The following is an 18,641-nucleotide window of genomic DNA, read 5'->3' as shown; positions in this document are numbered from 1 at the left end:
AGCCACGCATTCATCGTATCTATCTTGAAATTCCTACTCTGACTAGCTCATGGCACTGGTAGCAATCCTGAGATTTCTCCCTTTGAGTCCTACTTTTTAGTTTAACTCCTAACCCCCTGAATTCCGCTTGTCGGACCTCATCCCGTTTTTTACCTATATCGTTGGTGCCTATGTGCACCACAACAGCTGGCTGTTCACCCTCCCCCCCGCCAGAATCACCTGCAGCCGCTCCGAACCATCCTTGACCCTTGCACCAGAGAGGCAACATACCATCCTGGAGTCTCAATTGCGTCCGCAGAACCACCTGTTTATTCCCCTTACGATTGAGTCCCTATCACTATAGCCCTGCCATTCTACTTCCTGCCCAGCTGCGCAGCAGAGCCAGCCAAGGTGCCATGAACCTGGCTGCTGCTGCCGTCCCCTGGTGAGCCATCTCCCTCAACAGTATCCAAAGCTGTATATCTGTTTTGCAGGGAGATGACCGCAGGGGACACCTGCACTGCCTTCCTACTCTTGCTCTGTCTTTTGGTCACCCATTTTCTATCTCCCTCAGTAACTTTCACCTGCGGTGTGACCAACTCGCTAAACGTGCTATCCACGACGTCCTCAGCATCGTGGATGCTCCAAAATGAGTCCATCCACAGCTCCAGAGCCTTCACGTGGTCTAACAGGGGCTGCAAATGGACACACGTCTTGCATGTGAAGGAGCCAGCATCCCTGAGCTCCCACATTGCACGCAAGGAGCATGACACGGGTCTGGGATCTCCTGCCATGTCTTAAACCTTAGGTTAACTTATACAACTACAATTCCAAAAAACTAAAGAAAAAATAAATAAATATACAAATGAAAAGAAAAACTACTTACCAGCCACTTTCCAGGGATAAAACGCACCTCCTCCCCACCCAGCTTCAAATTCCCACCTTGCTTCAAATTCCCAAACTCACTCTTTGCTGTGCCTCACCCTGGCTGTGTCTTCTCTGGCTCACTGGGAGAACTCACTGGGAGTGAGTTAAAGCATGAGATGTCTCTCCACATAGTGTGGGTGCTGTGATTTCTCATGCGTTGGCCATCGGTGAGGAGAAACCGACTACATTTGCCTCATGTACCCTCCGTGCAAGAGAGCAAAATTATGCTCAGGTACAATATGAAGCATTGTCTTTGACTTTTTCAGTGAGAAGAGTTCACAAATACTTGCATGGTCGTAATTTCATGATTGAAAGTGATTGAAGCCACTGACAACTATTTTGTATTCAAAGTAATCAGTACCAACTTTAACTGCAGCCCAAATGCAAAGTTGGGCATTGATTTTGTCTGCTTGTCAGTAGAACATGAATTACAGATGATCGGAAAATCATTGCAATGCTGATAAAATGTCTTGATTACCATCCCCATCAACTGGCGGCATGGTAGCACAGTGTTTAGCACTGTTTCTTCACAGCACCAGGGTCCCAGGTTCAATTTCTGGCTTGGGTCACTGTCTGTGCGGAGTCTTCATGTTCTCCACATGTCTGCGTGGGTTTCCTCCGGGTGCACTGTTTCCTCCCACAAGTCCTGAAAGACGTGCTCTTAGGTGAATTGGATGTTCTGAATTCTCCCTCAATGTACCCGAACAAGCACCGCAGTGTGGCGACTTGGGGATTTTCACAGTAGCTTCATTGTAGTGTTGATGTAAGTCTACTTGTGACACGAATGAAAATTATTATTATTAGGTAGAGCCCAACAGGGAAGGTGAATTTTCCTTCACACAGATAGGTGAGTTTCCAGTCACAGCAGATGTTGGTAGAACAACTCATAGGGGCCCCGTAATGACAAGGGCATATGATTATATTGCAAATGGGTGGCTGACGCAGCTGCTGCATTTACAATTAAAACCATTTTCTATGCATAAGAACGAGTTGTCAATTGATAAAAGTTGTGTTATCATAGAATCATAGAATGTACAGTGCAGAAGGAGGCCATTCGGCCCATCGAGTCTGCACCGGCCCTTGGAATGAACACCCACCCAAGCCCACAACTCCACCCTATCCCCACACCTCCACCCTATCCCCATAACCCAGCAACCCCACCCAAACGTTCTGAACACTAAGTGCAATTTAGCATGGCCAATCCACCTAACCTGCACATCTTTGGACTGGTTATGCGGGGAATTCCTCAAGAGTATAGTTCGCAGAAACAATTTGAATTTCAGGATCGACACTTAGGGATGAGCTATTTAAAGAGTTTAGCAAAAACTATATTTGGAAATGACGATACAGTGAAACAGTAGAAAAGTCACCGTTAGTATCTTTTTAAAATTAAATTTAGAGTATCCAATTCATTTTTTTTCCAATTAAGGGAAAATTTAGCGTGGCCAATCCACCTATCCTGCACATCTTTTAGGTTGTGGGGGCGAAACCCACGCAAACACGGGGAGAATGTGCAAACTCCACACGGACAGTGACTCAGAACCGGGATCGAACCTGGGACCCCGGCGCCGTGAGGCACATTAGTATCTTTTTAATCATGCAAATTGTCAGCTAGAGTGTGGAGAGATTGCACCTAGATTTTACAAAATTTGAAGGGCAACAACAAGCATTCATTGTGATTGGCAGCTGAAGTAGGTTGAGGGGTTTCGGATTGGATTGGATTAGGTATATTGTGTACCAAGGTACACTGAAAAGTATTCTTCTGCGTACAGTCCAGACAAATAGTTCCATACATGAAAGAACATACGACATAGGATAAATACACAATGTAAATACATAGACACAGACATCGGGTGAAACATACGATCTGTAGTACTGCTCAGTGGAGAAGGTGTGTGGATAGATCAGCTCAGTCCATAAGAGGGTCATTCAGGAGTCTGGTCACAGCGAGGAAGAAGCTGTTTTTGAATCTTGATGAATCAAGCAATAACTAGCAAAACTCTTGTTATCTTAGGTCGTTTGTTTGCTGCTTATGGATTCCCAGAGGAAATTGCATCTGACTATATGCACCTCAGTTTTGTTCAGAAGCGCTTTTGAAATTCATGAGAATGAACAGGGTAAAGCACACTCAAGCACCCTCTTATTACCCTGCTTCAAATGGTGCAGGAGAACGCATCGTGCAAATTGTTAAGAGTGCTTTAGTCAAACAAATTGGAAGAAATATCAAGTGGCATTGAATTACAAACTGGGTGATTTTTTTTGTTTATTTACTGTAACATACCTCAGATTACTACTGGCAGAACACTTAGAAGGCAACCTTGGGTGAAGTGTTCGTTGCTGAAGTCAAATTTATCACAGTCAGTAGACGAGCAACAATCCAGGCACAAAGAGATTCATGATGGGGTAGGGTGTGAGAAAGAAGTCTGAAATTAAACCAGAGGTTCAAGTTGCAAGATTGCCATCATCATAAGGAGCTGAAGTGGCTGCTATCACATTTTACCTTCTGAGGTTCGCGAAGAAGGAAGCTGGGAAGTGTCAAATGAGCCTGATTAATTGGATAGTTGGGCTATGAGTAGAATACCAAAGATACACCGACTGAAGTTATACCTGTTCAGAACCGAGACAGGGTCAGATGGACATGTCTGATGAGGTGGAAAATTCAACTGAAGATCAAGGGATATTCTCGCCTCAGACTCAGTCAATGGTAGGTCAACGTCCTTCCATAAGTTTTGAACGATTGGGTTGCGGAAGGAGAGATCCTGTTCGGAATAGGAAACCAGTGGTGCAGTAGATTTGTGAATAAATGAAAATCAATAAATTTATATAAGTTGGATGAAATTTTAACATTGTGTAACTTTTTTATTCAGAGGGGGTGGGAGGTTGTGGCCATTTCTGTGTGTGTGTGTGTAGATCAAAACTGGAACAGACCAGTTCAGTTGGGTACTCAGAACTTCAAGGGCTGGATTCTCCGCCCCGCCACGCCACTTTTCTGCATTGACCAGCGGGATTCTCCGTTACGCAGCCGGTCAATGGGGTTTCCCATTGTGGAGCAGCCCCACACCGTCGGGAAACCCCCCTGGCACCGGCAAAATGGTGAATCCCGCCGGTGGAGAATCCCGCTCCATGTGTATGCGCCAGTACTTTTGTCCAGCCAAGATATCACAAGTACATAATACGATGACAAAATAAATAAACACAGCATCTCAAGTTTTGCTGCTCCCATGAACTTTGTGCAACTTATACTTTATTTGGGAACAAACCATGCCACAAGGTGTCCTGGAGACAATCAGTTGACCACCTAATGAGGCTCAATTTTGCGTGTTAGAAGCAACATACATTTATATACAAGGACCTAGTCTTCGCAAACAAAAAGAATTTGTTCAAATATTGCAAATTTTTTGAATTACATGGGAGCTTGGGGAGCCTGCAGTTGCTTTCCCCATGGCAACACCTCAGCAAACCGGAACTGATGCCAGCCAATCAGAGTTGATACCGACCAATCACCACTCTTTTCTCCTTGAGTACGAATTGTCATAAATGTTTAAAATTTGGCATTCTTGTGCTAGTCCTGACGAGCGCAGGACAAAAAACTTTGGCGACATGCCTTTCCTTTCAGCAATATTCAAAAATGGTTTTCGAGAAAAGATCCTCCCATTCTTCAAGTGAACTGCCTGACTTCGGTTGCTCTGGTACTGCGAGAAACTGAAGGATAAAATGTGATTTAGTGTAGTAACTGCTCATTAGCAAGCAAGATTGGGTTACATCCTGTAAAATTTAAATACCCTTTGAATCACTCACATCCGGTAATCCTTTGTGAAATGATTCTTTTTTAATGCTCATGGCTTCTTGGGAATTTTCATCCAGCTGGGCAAAAAAAGTCACAATTCATTTTCTGTCAATTTTTTTTCATTGAACAAGATACCAAACTCTGTCGACAGTGCCAGTGGCTTAGCAGCAGCCTGAACTTTGAACTTAGTTTTCAATTAAATATCACAACCCACAGATTCAGCGACGAGAGGTCTGAAGTTCATCGTTCCTTCGCTGTTTCTATCGTGCTCATTTCATATGTCGTTTTAAGTAATACCTAAAGTGTTCCTACGTATAATTTGTGCCCCAACACATTCCCTATTTGGTACTGTTGGGCTGTGGATACAGCCTACTGGCATTGAGGAGGAAGTCCTACAGTTCTACATATGGAAATCAGACTAAATTGCCAGACTGAAGTAGATACTAGAGAGTAAATTGATAGACTCCTGAAGTAGCACTCTGTGCACAGGCTGTGTAACTGTCTATCCGTTTCTATGTCTATAGCATTAGTCATTGGGCGGAATTTTCCAGGATAACGACAAAGCCCGATGCTGGGTGAGAAAAGCAGAGTGCGGTGCTTTCTCCACTGTATCGTTCAAGATATACAAAAAAAAAAGGCAAGGAACGGGACCTACGATGTCGCGCTGGTGGGGTGTGCCCCTCTCACCGGCAACCTGTTTCTTTGAAGATTGGGATGCAATTTCTAAAGGCCGCTTCAATGCACAAAAGTTCACTTGGAACATTTCCCCTACCGGGCCCCATCACCCACTCCCAAGGGACAGTGTCAGTGCCCAGGTAGTGCTCAGAGATGGCCCTCTCCCCCCCCCCCCCAACCCCGCTAAACTTGGTGGGATACAGTTGTAATTAATGAGAGGAACCAGATCTATCTGTAATTTGGCAATAGGGGGCGAAATTCTCCTACCCGCCCCGCCACATTTCTGCCCCGACCGGCCGGCGGGAGTCTCCGTAACACCGGCCGGTCAATGGGGTTTCCCATTGTGGGGCACCCCCACGCCGTCGGGAAACCCCCGGGCGCCGGCAGAACGGAGACTCCCGCCGGCGGAGAATGACGCCCCTGATATGGGATTTTAAGTTGAACAGCAGTTTTGCCAAATGATGTTAGTTTGAGCAGAAGTGTACTGATCTGCTCTTGGAATGAACTCTCTCCAAAAGTCTCTACAGAATTAAGCAAGTAAACTGTTTGTTAACTATGTTTATAAGTGTGGCATTTGATCTGCATTGGGTCACTTAATTGGAGTTAGGTAAAGACAGTAAATTCAAGTTTTCATTTTGTTTTAGATCTCTTTCACTTATAATTGTAAAGTGATTTTTTTGATGTTAATGTGGTTAATTCTGTGTTAAATTATAGTTTGATTTAAATAAAAGGTACCTGTTGGTCAGAATCATCAATCTTTAGGGTATTCGGATTTGATGTATTGTCACATGTACCAAAGTACAGTGAAAAGTATTTTTATGCAACTGAGGGAACGTACACAGTACGTACATAGTAGACAAAAAGAATAATCAACAGAGAACATTGACAAATGGTACATCGACAAACAGTAATTGGCTACAGTGTGGAACAAAGGGCCAAACAAAGCAAATACATGAGCAAGAGCAGCGGAGGGTGTAGTGAATAGTGTTCTTACAGGGAATAGATCAGTCCAAGGGGGAGTCATTGAGGAGTCTTGTAGCTGTGGGGAAGAAGCTGTTCCTATGTCTGGATGTGTGAGTCTTCAGACTTCTGTACCTTCTGCCTGATGGAAGGTTCTGGAAGAGGGCAAAGCCTTGCTTTGAGGGGTCTCTGACAATGATGTGTGCTTCCTGAGGCAGCGGGAGGTGTAGACAGAATCAATGTGGGGGTGGCAAGCTTCTGTGATGCATTGGGCTGAATTCACCACACACTGCAGTTTCTTACGATCCTTTCCTCATAGTTTTACAAATTTAAAAAAAAATGTTTGGGATTTGATGCACCATCAATTACACTCAAGACGAAGTGATATCATAACTGAAGGCTTTAATCGACTAGAACTTGTTCCCCAGCAGCTTCGGTACAGAAAGTGAAGGCTGCTGGGATGGCACCGGTTGTTATACTCCGGCTGTCAGGGCGGAGCCACGTGTCAACAGCCAATGGTAAACTCCAAGGTTTAACCAATGGTCATCAGCCTCTTAGGTACAGCAATACCTGATAATAGCACATTCACCCCCTGTTAAAAAAAGAGTCTGGCGGGGGTGGTGGCCAGTGGTAACAGTCGCCTTTAACATAGTATGTTCAGATATGGAGGTACCATGATACCTCCTTACAGGGCTGTCGAAAATATTTACAAAGTGTTCGTTCACGGTTACTGCCACAGCGAAGCAATCAGTCGATCGGGTGGCCTGGTCGTCCTGGATCGTCTGGGCTTCGGTGATGATTCTGGTGGGGGTCCAGGTGGTTGTGACTCCGGGAGCGTAGTTTCGGCCTCCCTGGCAGCTTCGTCACCCCTAGGCGGCGCTGTTGGGGCAAACGGTTGACACGGGGTGGGTGAGGGGGCGCCTGGCGCCTGTAGGGGGCGTCGGTGGGTGGGCGGGCCTAGGCAGGAGCGGCGGGAGTACTGACCCTCCCGTGAGGTGCTGTGGGGTGGGTGGGTGTGGGGGTAATGGTTCGGGTGCGCGTGGGGTTCCGGCGGGCGCCAGGTCCCGAAGGGAGACTGTATCTTGCCAGCCATCAGGGAACGCCAGGTAGGTGTACTGGGGATTAGCGTGCAGCAGGTGGACAATCTCGACGAACGGGTCTGACTTGTGCGCCCGCACGTGCTTCCGAAGCAGGATGGGTCCGGGTGTCGCTAGCCAGGTTGGGAGCGAGGTCCCGGAGGAGGACTTCCTGGAGAAAACAAGGAGACGTTCATGAGGTGTCTGATTGGTAGTTGTACAGAGCAGCGACCGGATGGCGTGGAGGGCCACCGGGGGGACTTCTTGCCAGCGGGAGACTGGGAGATCCCTGGACCGTAGGACCAGTAGAACAGTCTTCCAGACCGTTCCGTTCTCCCTCTCCACCTATCCGTTTCCCCGGGGGTTGTAACTGGTCGTTCTGCTTGAGGCAATGCCCCTGCTGAGCAGGAATTGACGCAGTTCATCGCTCATAAAGGAGGACCCCCTATCACTGTGTATGTACGCGGGAAAACCGAACTGTGTAAAGATACCCTGGAGGACCCACTGGGCGTAGTAACTGAAAAACCCGAGGCAGCGCTTCAGGGCCTTGGGGCAGTGAGGGAGGGGGAACTCCATAAGGGGGCGCATGCGCTCAGGGTCGGGGCCTATACCTCCATTTCGCACCACGTAGCCTAGAATGGCTAGACGGTCGGTGCTAAATACGCATTTATCCTTATTGTACGTTAAGTTAAGGATTTTCGCGGTCTGGAGAAATTTGCGGAGGTTGGTCTCGTGGTCCTGCTGGTCATGGCCGCAGATGGTGACGTTATCCAGATACGGGAATGTTGCGCGCAAGCCGTACCAGTCAACCATTTGGTCCATCTCTCGCTGGAAGACCGAGACCCCATTAGTGACACCAAAAGGAACTCTTAAAAATTGATAGAGCCGCCCATCTGCTTCGAAGGCAGTGTACTTTCGGTCACTATTACGGAGGGGTAGCTGGTGGTAGGCGGACTTGAGATCCATCGTTGAGAAGACCTTGTATTGTGCGATCCTGTTTATCAGGTCGGCTATACGGGGGAGAGGGTCCAGCTGCGTAAACCTGTTGGTGGTCTGGCTGTAGTCAATGACCATCCTATGTTTCTCCCCGGTCTTTACCACCACGACATGAGCTCTCCAGGAACTGTTGCTCGCTTCGATGACCCCTTCCCTCAGCAGCCTTTGGACCTCTGACCTGATGAAGGTCCGGTCCTGGGCACTGTACCGTCTGCTCCTGGTGGCGACGGGTTTGCAATCCGGGGTGAAGTTCGCAAACAGGAAAGGTGGGTCGACCTTAAGGGTCGCGAGGCCGCAGACAGTAAGGGGGGTATAGGGCCGCCGAATTTAAAGGTCAGGCTATGCAAGTTACATTGTAAGTCCAACCCCAGGAGTGTAGCCGCGCAGAGGTGCGGCAGGACATAAAGGCGGAAATTGTTGAATCTCCTGCCTTGGACAGTGAGGTTCGCTAGGCAGAACCCCTTTATCTCTACCGAGTGTGACCCGGAGGCCAGGGAGATCCTTTGGTTTACAGGGTGGGTAATAAGTGAACAGCGCCTTACCGTGTCAGGGTGAACAAAGCTTTCCGTGCTCCCAGAGTCAATCAGGCAAGATGTCTCATGGCCGTTGATGAAGACCGTCGTTGTTGCTGTTGCGAGTGTCCGAGATCGACTTTGGTCCACTGTCACCGAAGCCAGTTGAAGCAGATGCGAGTTCTGATTGGGCAGCGTGTAGTCGGCTGTGCTGGGGCCCTGGGGCCCCATCCAATATGGCGTCTCCCATGGGTCGCACATGGTGGCCAGGGATGGACAAGATGGCGGCGGGGATGGACAAAATGGCGGTGCCCACCCGTCCAGTGTGGTATCCGGGGGGCACGATGGCTGCGCCCGTGGGTCGCACGTGGCCCTAGGATAGGGGGGTGGCGGTGAGGGGTGGCGGTGAGCTCTGGCTGGTCGGGGACTGAAGGGGGGGTTGCTGCAGCGGTCCGGAGTCACTGGAGACTGCGGCCACGGCACGGGCCTGGCAGACCCCCACAAAGTGGCCCTTCTTGCCACACCCTTTGAAGGTGGCGGTGCGGGCCGGGCAGCGTGGGTGGGGATGATTTGCCTGCCCGCAGAAGAAACAGAGGGGCCCGGCAGCGTTAGCGTGCCGTCTCGTAGCGCAGGCCTGCGGAGTCAGGGGAAGGTCTGTGGGGCTGCCGCTGCAGGGTGCCACGCAGCCCAGGGGGCCGCCACGCGGTCGGGCGCATAGGACTGCGCGTTTTGGGTGGCTACGTCCATGGACCCTGCCAGGGCCCGTGCCTCTCTAAGTCCCAGGGTGTCCTTTTCTAGGAGTCTTCGGCGGATCTCTGAGGAGCTCATACCTGCTACGAAGGCATCCCTGATTAAAGGTTCCATGTGCTCGCTCCCCGAAACTTGCGGGCAGCCACAGTTTCGACCCAGCACCAGTAGCGCCCGGTAGAAATCCTCCAATGATTCCCCGGGGCTTTGCCGTCTAGCTGCAAGCAGGTGACATGCGTAGACCTGATTTACAGGGCGGATATAATATCCTTTTAACAGTTTGATCGCGGCATCATAGTCCTCCGCCTCCTCGATAAGGGTGTAGATCCCAGGGCTGACCCTTGAGCGCAGGAGATGCATTTTCTGTATTTCTGAGGGGGTGCTTCCGGCCATCTCGAGGTAGCCTTTAAAGCACGCCAGCCAGTGTTTAAATATTGCAGCCGAGTTCTCCGCATGGGGGCTGAGTTGTAGGCACTCCGGTTTGATTCAGAGATCCATCCTTCCAGCTTAAGTCTAGTCGATTAAATTGATGCACGATCAATTACACTCAAGACAAAGTGATTTCATAACTGAAGGCTTTAATCGGCTAGAACTTGTTACCCAGCAGCTTCGGTACAGAAAGTGAAGGCTGCTGGGATGGCACCGGTTCTTATACTCCGCCTGTCAGGGCAGAGCCACGTATCAACAGCCAATGGTAAACTCCTAGGTTTAACCAATGGTCATCAGCCTCTTGGGTACAGCAATACCTGATAATACCACAGGGTTCTCATCTGATATCCTACCACAATACACAACCTGACGTGATGATGGTCCGCACTTTATAATAGCTTTTTTTCAATACAGGAAACATTGAATGGAAGTCATTCACACTCATCAGATCTGTAACTGGTTACGTGTTTTGATGAATGTAAGAAATTGGTGTTTTTATTATATTTTATATCTGTTACAGTAATGAGTTTAAAAGCCTGGGTTGAGGTGAAGATATATTTTGCAGTGATATTATTAAATAACCTAAGTTAAGGTATCCAGCCTGTGTGTCTGCTAAAGCTGTAATTAAGGATCCTTAAAGGTGAGGTCGTGCTTGTTTTAACATAAAACGTACCTTGTGGTCAGAATCATCATTCCTGGGGTGAAGTATCTACAAATTTCAAAAAATTGTTTGGGGTTCATTTGTCTGAAATCCGAACAAATGTTGGTGTCTGGTCTGGTATCCAAACACAATACATATCTGAATGTGATGATGGTTCACGCATTTACAATAGCTAATTTTCAGTGCAAGTGGCAGCACTGTGGTTAGCACAGTTGCTTCACAGCTCCAGGGTCCCAGGTTCGATTCCCGGCTTGGGCCACTGGCTGTGCGGAGTCTGCACGTCCTCCCCGTGTCGGCGTGGGTTTCCTCCGGGTGCTCCGGTTTCCTCCCACTGTCCAAAAATGTGCAGGTTAGGTGGATTGGCCATGATAAATTGACCTTTGTGTCCAAAAGGGTTAGGTGGGGTTACTGGGTTATGGGTGTGGGGTTAATTGGGGTGCTATTTCCAAGGGCCGATGGGCCAAATGGCCTCCTTCTGCACTGTAAGTTCTATTATTGAGAGGTTGACTGGCAGTCATTTACATTTAGCAGATCATTAACCGAATAAATGTATGTGTAATTGCTTGCCTTACCGATCTGGGGCAGGTTAGGTTTATCTCTACTGTGCAAGTTCAGTAAATTCAAGCTGTTAATGTTGTTTTGTGCAGCCAACAACCTAATGCATTCCCTTCCCGAGTGCATGGGGAAATTAAGGGGCCAAGGCGTGGCAAGTCTGCGTGTAGTGACACATGGAGTACAGGCACATGATGTGGTGCGAAATAAATGAATTTCTTTCCACAAGATCCGACCCTCCCGCCTTCCAAAACCCCAGTTTTAAATAACAATTCCTTGCTCTTTTAAAAAAATGTTCCTTAATTCCCACCCAATTAGCAAGCTGTCTTCAAGAATGCATTTATATTCTGAGAGTTTAACAGTGCTAGAGAGCTGAAGCTGCTTTGTACCAACACTAAGCAGGGAGTGTAAATTGGGTATGGAAGTCTGAACTGACTCAAAAGCAAAATCAAGTTGGATTTATTCCTCGAAGGACTCTCACACTGCCATGTTCTGATGTGAACTCTGGATATGACTCTGACTTCAGGCGTATGACTGCATTGTGAGTGAAAAGTCAGACAACTTGGCCGCCAGGTCCCGCCGGTAAGGACCTACTCTAATTTACGCCGGCGGGGTCGGCAAAAAACGGGCAGCCACACGGCCCATCATGGGCCAGAGAATCACCGGGGGGGGGCCGCCGACAGGCGCGGCACGATTCCCGCCCCCGCCAAATCCTCGGCACCGGATAATTCGGCAACTGCCGGGGGCGGGATTCACACGCCGCACCACCCCCCCCCCGGAATGCCAGGTGAGGTTGTCAGCGACATTCCTGTGGCTGCAAGGCCCAATGGGTGAGTCCAAAAGTCTTCAGTCGCAGCAGATGTTGCCGGCATTAATTGTCACCCAGGCCAACACTGCAAGAATGGCGTCCGCAGTGGGAAAAGTTCGGTGAGACGTCAGAGCCATGCCTGGAGAACTCGGATGGCTCAGTATGTGAGGACCATTGCTGAGGGGTTCGTCACCCTCAAACCCACAGGCACCCCCATACCTTCATGCCATTTACAACTGAGTAAATCGGCACTCATTTTCATTTCCTGACAACACAGCCTGCAGACTGAAACATTTTATAAATACACAGCCTGCAGACTTAAGGACAACCATCACCAGCCGTGACCCCCATCATGGATGAGGCCCCTGACACCCACCCTGTCTCCAACACCCTTGAACCATGCCCTCTCTGGAGCTGGCCAACAGAAACTGTTCCCCTGTACGCCCCGACACGAGGTGGCGAGAGGGGTTTACCTCCTTTCTCCCTCAGAGTTAAGGGTGCCTGCTTCCCATTTTCAAATACCAGTAGAAATTCACGCCCGCGTGACTTCACGCTGGTGGGTGGGAAGGTTCAATGAGGTCTGAAGATTTGACATTGAAGTCACTAATTATATTAAAATGGAACAAAATTTATTTGCATCAGCTTCTTGCCCATCCTGGGCGTGAACCTGACCACATCATCGGAGCGGTGCCCGAGAAGATGGCGATCGGAAATCTCGCTGACGCAAATCCCGTTTTTGGCCTCCAGCTATACTTTATGGCCATTGAGGGATTTGCGCCTGCAGCTGACGGACCCGCAAAATCATGCCCTGTGTCCTCTGATTCAGGATTTTCCTTCTAGAGATTAGAATCATCCCTTTACACCGCTGGCAGTTTCCTTCATTATTTTAATGACCTCATTCAGATCAGTCTTGAACCTCTTCATCCCCTGTGAACATAACCCAAGCCTGGGGGTTGTAGAAGTTGTTCTAAAATTGTTGGCTCAACATGCAGGATCAGAACTGCTTTTGGGAATTGACTGCGCCGTGACAAGCTCTTTATATGTTGAGATGAAATGAAATGAAATGAAAATCGCTTATTGTCACAAGTAGGCTTCAATGAAGTTACTGTGAAAAGCCCCTAGTCGCCACATTCCGGCGCCTGTTCGGGGAGGCTGTTACGGGAATTGAACCGTGCTGCTGGCTTGCCTTGGTCTGCTTTCAAAGCCAGCGATTTAGCCCTGTGCTAAATGTGACAGAATGAGCTTGTTTCCTGTTTAGCAAAATCTCATCACGGAACACCTTATTTCGCCAAACCTGATGCTGTGCAAATAAAATTGAGGCATGTTCAAAAATAAATCAGGATATAGATTGCTCAGAGCACAGGATAAACCTGATAGTGATCCTTCAACAATGGCCTTGTCAATGTTTTAACCTGCAGATTTTCTCTCAGTGAATAATGAGTTTATTCACCTCGAAGCAGAGTATTTACAGAGTTTGAATGTTTTTTTTTCCATGTCCCAATCATTTGGTAATTCAATTTTTTTTCTTTGAAGGAGCTGGTGGATGGTCCCCAGTGGATTCTAACAGATACCAATGGTTACAGATAGACCTTGGCGAGAGAACAGAAATCACTGCCATAGCAACCCAAGGCCGATATGGGAGCTCGGATTGGGTGACGAGTTATGTGCTGATGGTCAGTGACACCGAGAGGAATTGGAAGCAGTATCGTCAAGAAGACAACACTTGGGTAGGCAGCTTATGTGCAATTATTACACATCAGTGTAAATGTAAAAACTGATGGCTGGTTGAGAATTACTGTTATGCATGTAATTCTGTAAGAGGCAAATTATGCAATATCACAATACATTTTCTGAATTCTTATGATCATTATGGATCATTTATGGTCTCTGTTACCTGACAACTAGTGCACAAAGTAGGTCAACGAGCAGATGACGGATTCACGCGCACACTAAACGGTCGGAACCGTTGAATGTGAAAACCTGAACGACACACAACGTTGCCTTGCATTTGGTGGGATTTTAAACTTGAAGCAAGACCTTTAGAAATACATCAAAGGCTCTATTTCTAGGGTTTAAGAAAGGTGCTCAATCACTTTCAACCTTGGTTGTTCAAGGCATACTTCTCTGCTGACAACTTGCCAAAATATTTCCGAGTCATTACATTATCGTCTGCTGTGACATCTAGTGTGGAAGTCGAATCTTTGAGTATGTGTTTTATGGGGGAGAAATTTATATCGGGTTTTTGTTGCAGTGAATTTTTAAAAGTTGGCAGGACTCATTCACTGCGTACAAAACCTTTATCCATGCAGCCTTGGGCAAGGCATCAATATTTGATTTGATGTTTCTAAACATAATAACTTAATTATAATTTAGAGGATATCTAAGCCAGAGATCGGAGGATATTATAGTTAGCTATCGCATTTCTATTAGAAATCTAGTGCTAGGAAACAGATAGTTGACAGTAACTTTGTAATTTAAAAAAAAAAGTATTTATAATAAAAAAAAAAGACAAATTTTAATTTTAATTAATTGACGCAATGTCAGTTAGAGGGGTGCTGTGCTCTGACTGTGAGATGTGGCAGGTCCGGGAGGCTTCCAGCGTCCCGGATGGCTTCATCTGCAGAAAGTGCACCCAACTGCAGCTCCTCACAGACCGCATGGTTCGGTTGGAGCAGCAATTGGATGCACTTAGGAGCATGCAGGTGGCGGAAAGCGTCATAGATCGCAGTTATGTAAGTGTGGTCACACCCAAGGTGCAGGCAGAGAAATGGGTGACCACCAGAAAGGGCAGGCAGTCAGTGCAGGAATCCCCTGTGGTTGTCCCCCTCTCGAACAGATATACCCCTTTGGATACTGTCGGGGGGGATAGCCTATCAGGGGAAAACAGCAGCAGCCAGAGCAGTGGCACCACGGCTGGCTCTGATGTTCAGAAGGGAGGGTCAAAGCGCAGAAGAGTAATAGTTATAGGGGACTCTATAGTCAGGGGAACAGATAGGCGCTTCTGTGGACGTGAAAGAGACTCCAGGATGGTATGTTGCCTCCCTGGTGCCAGGGTCCAGGATGTCTCCGAACGGGTAGAGGGAATCCTGAGGGGGGAGGGCAAACAGGTAGAGGTCGTTGTACATATTGGTACTAACGACATAGGCAGGAAGGGGCATGAGGTCCTGCAGCAGGAGTTCAGGGAGCTAGGCAGAAAGTTAAAAGACAGGACCTCGAGGGTTGTAATCTCGGGATTACTCCCTGTGCCACGTGCCAGTGAGGCTAGAAATAGGAAGATAGAGCAGACAAACACGTGGCTAAACAGCTGGTGTAGGAGGGAGAGTTTCTGTTATCTGGACCACTGGGAGCTCTTCCGGGGCAGGTGTGACCTGTATAAGATGGACGGGTTGCATCTAAACCGGAGAGGCATAAATATCCTGGCCGCGAGATTTGCTAGTGTCACACGGGAGGGTTTAAACTAGTATGGCAGGGGGGTGGGCACGGGAGCAATAGGTCAGAAGGTGAGAGCGTTGAGGGAGAACTAGGGAATAGGGACAGTGTGGCTCTGAGGCAGAGCAGACGGGGAGAAGTTGCTGAACACAGCGGGTCTGGTGGCCTGAAGTGCATATGTTTTAATGCAAGGAGCATTACGGGTAAGGCGGATGAACTTAGAGCTTGGATTACTACTTGGAACTATGATGTTGTTGCCATTACAGAGACCTAGTTGAGGGAAGGGCAGGATTGGCAGCTAAACGTTCCAGGATTTAGATGTTTCAGGCGGGATAGAGGGGGATGTAAAAGGGGAGGCGGAGTTGCGCTACTTGTTCAGGAGAGTATCACAGCTATACAGCGAGAGGACACCTCAGAGGGCAGTGAGGCTATATGGGTAGAGATCAGGAATAAGAAGGGTGCAGTCACAATGTTGGGGGTATACTACAGGCCTCCCAACAGCCAGCGGGAGATAGAGGAGCAGATAGGTAGACAGATTTTGGAAAAGAGTAAAAACAACAGGGTTGTGGTGATGGGAGACTTCAACTTCCCCAATATTGACTGGGACTCACTTAGTGCCAGGGGCTTAGACGGGGCAGAGTTTGTAAGGAGCATCCAGGAGGGCTTCTTAAAACAATATGTAAACAGTCCAACTAGGGAAGAGGCGGTACTGGACCTGGTATTGGGGAATGAGCCCGGCCAGGTGGTAGATGTTTCAGTAGGGGAGCATTTCGGTAACAGTGACCACAATTCAGTAAGTTTTAAAGTACTGGTGGACAAGGATAAGAGTGGTCCGAGGATGAATGTGCTAAATTGGGGGAAGGCTAATTATAACAATATTAGGCGGGAACTGAAGAACATAGATTGGGGGCGGATGTTTGAGGGCAAATCAACATCTGACATGTGGGAGGCTTTCAAGTGTCAGTTGATAGGAATACAGGACAGGCATGTTCCTGTGAGGAAGAAAGATAAATACGGCAATTTTCGGGAACCTTGGATGACGAATGATATTGTAGGCCTCGTCAAAAAGAAAAAGGAGGCATTTGTCAGGGCTAAAAGGCTGGGAACAGACGAAGCCTGTGTGGCATATAAGGAAAGTAGGAAGGAACTTAAGCAGGGAGTCAGGAGGGCTAGAAGGGGTCATGAAAAGTCATTGGCAAATAGGGTTAAGGAAAATCCCAAGGCTTTTTACACTTACATAAAAAGCAAGAGGGTAGCCAGGGAAAGGGTTGGCCCACTGAAGGATAGGCAAGGGAATCTATGTGTGGAGCCAGAGGAAATGGGCGAGGTACTAAATGAATACTTTGCATCAGTATTCACCAAAGAGAAGGAATTGGTAGATGTTGAGTCTGGAGAAGGGGGTGTAGATAGCCTGGGTCACATTGTGATCCAAAAAGAAGAGGTGTTGGGTGTCTTAAAAAATATTAAGGTAGATAAGTCCCCAGGGCCGGATGGGATCTACCCCAGAATACTGAAGGAGGCTGGAGAGGAAATTGCTGAGGCCTTGACAGAAATCTTTGGATCCTTGCTGTCTTCAGGGGATGTCCCGGAGGACTGGAGAATAGCCAATGTTGTTCCTCTGTTTAAGAAGGGTGGCAGGGATAATCCCGGGAACTACAGGCCGGTGAGCCTTACTTCAGTGGTAGGGAAATTACTGGAGAGAATTCTTCGAGACAGGATCTACTCCCATTTGGAAGCAAATGGACGTATTAGTGAGAGGCAGCACGGTTTTGTGAAGGGGAGGTCGTGTCTCACTAACTTGATAGAGTTTTTCGAGGAGGTCACTAAGATGATTGATGCAGGTAGGGCAGTAGATGTTGTCTATATGGACTTCAGTAAGGCCTTTGACAAGGTCCCTCATGGTAGACTAGTACAAAAGGTGAAGTCACACGGGATCAGGGGTGAACTGGCAAGGTGGATACAGAACTGGCTAGGCCATAGAAGGCAGAGGGTAGCAATGGAGGGATGCTTTTCTAATTGGAGGGCTGTGACCAGTGGTGTTCCACAGGGATCAGTGCTGGGACCTTTGCTCTTTGCAGTATATATAAATGATTTGGAGGAAAATGTAACTGGTCTGATTAGTAAGTTTGCAGACGACACAAAGGTTGGTGGAATTGCGGATAGTGATGAGGACTGTCTGAGGATACAGCAGGATTTAGATTGTCTGGAGACTTGGGCGGAGAGATGGCAGATGGAGTTTAACCTGGACAAATGTGAGGTAATGCATTTTGGAAGGGCTAATGCAGGTAGGGAATATACAGTGAATGGTAGAACTCTCAAGAGTATTGAAAGTCAAAGAGATCTAGGAGTACAGGTCCACAGATCACTGAAAGGGGCTACACAGGTGGAGAAGGTAGTCAAGAAGGCATACGGCATGCTTGCCTTCATTGGCCGGGGCATTGAGTATAAGAATTGGCAAGTCATGTTGCAGCTGTATAGAACCTTAGTTAGGCCACACTTGGAGTATAGTGTTCAATTCTGGTCGCCACACTACCAGAAGGATGTGGAGGCTTTAGAGAGGGTGCAGAAGAGATTTACCAGAATGTTGCCTGGTATGGAGGGCATAAGCTATGAGGAGCGATTGAATAAACTCGGTTTGTTCTCACTGGAACGAAGGAGGTTGAGGGGCGACCTGATAGAGGTATACAAAATTATGAGGGGCATAGACAGAGTGGATAGTCAGAGGCTTTTCCCCAGGGTAGAGGGGTCAATTACTAGGGGGCATAGGTTTAAGGTGAGAGGGGCAAAGTTTAGAGTAGATGTACGAGGCAAGTTTTTTACGCAGAGGGTAGTGGGTGCCTGGAACTCACTACCAGAGGAGGTAGTGGAGGCAGGGACGATAGGGACATTTAAGGGGCATCTTGACAAATATATGAATAGGATGGGAATAGAAGGATACGGACCCAGGAAGTGTAGAAGATTGTAGTTTAGTCGGGCAGTATGGTCGGCACGGGCTTGGAGGGCCGAAGGGCCTGTTCCTGTGCTGTACATTTCTTTGTTCTTTGTAAAGTGCGACCACCTGAATGGAAGAGAGAGTAATGAAGGAAATATGCCCAGCCCACCC

General features: G+C 47.9%; 1 protein-coding gene across 2 annotated transcripts in view; it reads left to right on the top strand.

The window, feature by feature from the left end:
* The window catches only part of LOC140387047 (contactin-associated protein-like 5), a 1,703,123-nt gene that overhangs the window by 240,351 nt on the left and 1,444,131 nt on the right, over positions 1-18,641 (top strand). For both annotated transcript variants that reach the window (XM_072470060.1, XM_072470068.1), the window contains one exon: positions 13,643-13,836. In XM_072470060.1, coding sequence (XP_072326161.1) covers positions 13,643-13,836 — 194 coding nt within the window. The remainder of the gene's footprint in view (positions 1-13,642; positions 13,837-18,641) is intronic.

The sequence above is a fragment of the Scyliorhinus torazame genome, chromosome 2 (genome assembly GCF_047496885.1).
Source record: "Scyliorhinus torazame isolate Kashiwa2021f chromosome 2, sScyTor2.1, whole genome shotgun sequence".
Taxonomy (NCBI): Eukaryota; Metazoa; Chordata; class Chondrichthyes; order Carcharhiniformes; family Scyliorhinidae; genus Scyliorhinus; species Scyliorhinus torazame.
Note: the sequence above shows the minus strand (reverse complement) of the source record. Positions and strands in the feature narration are given on the sequence as shown.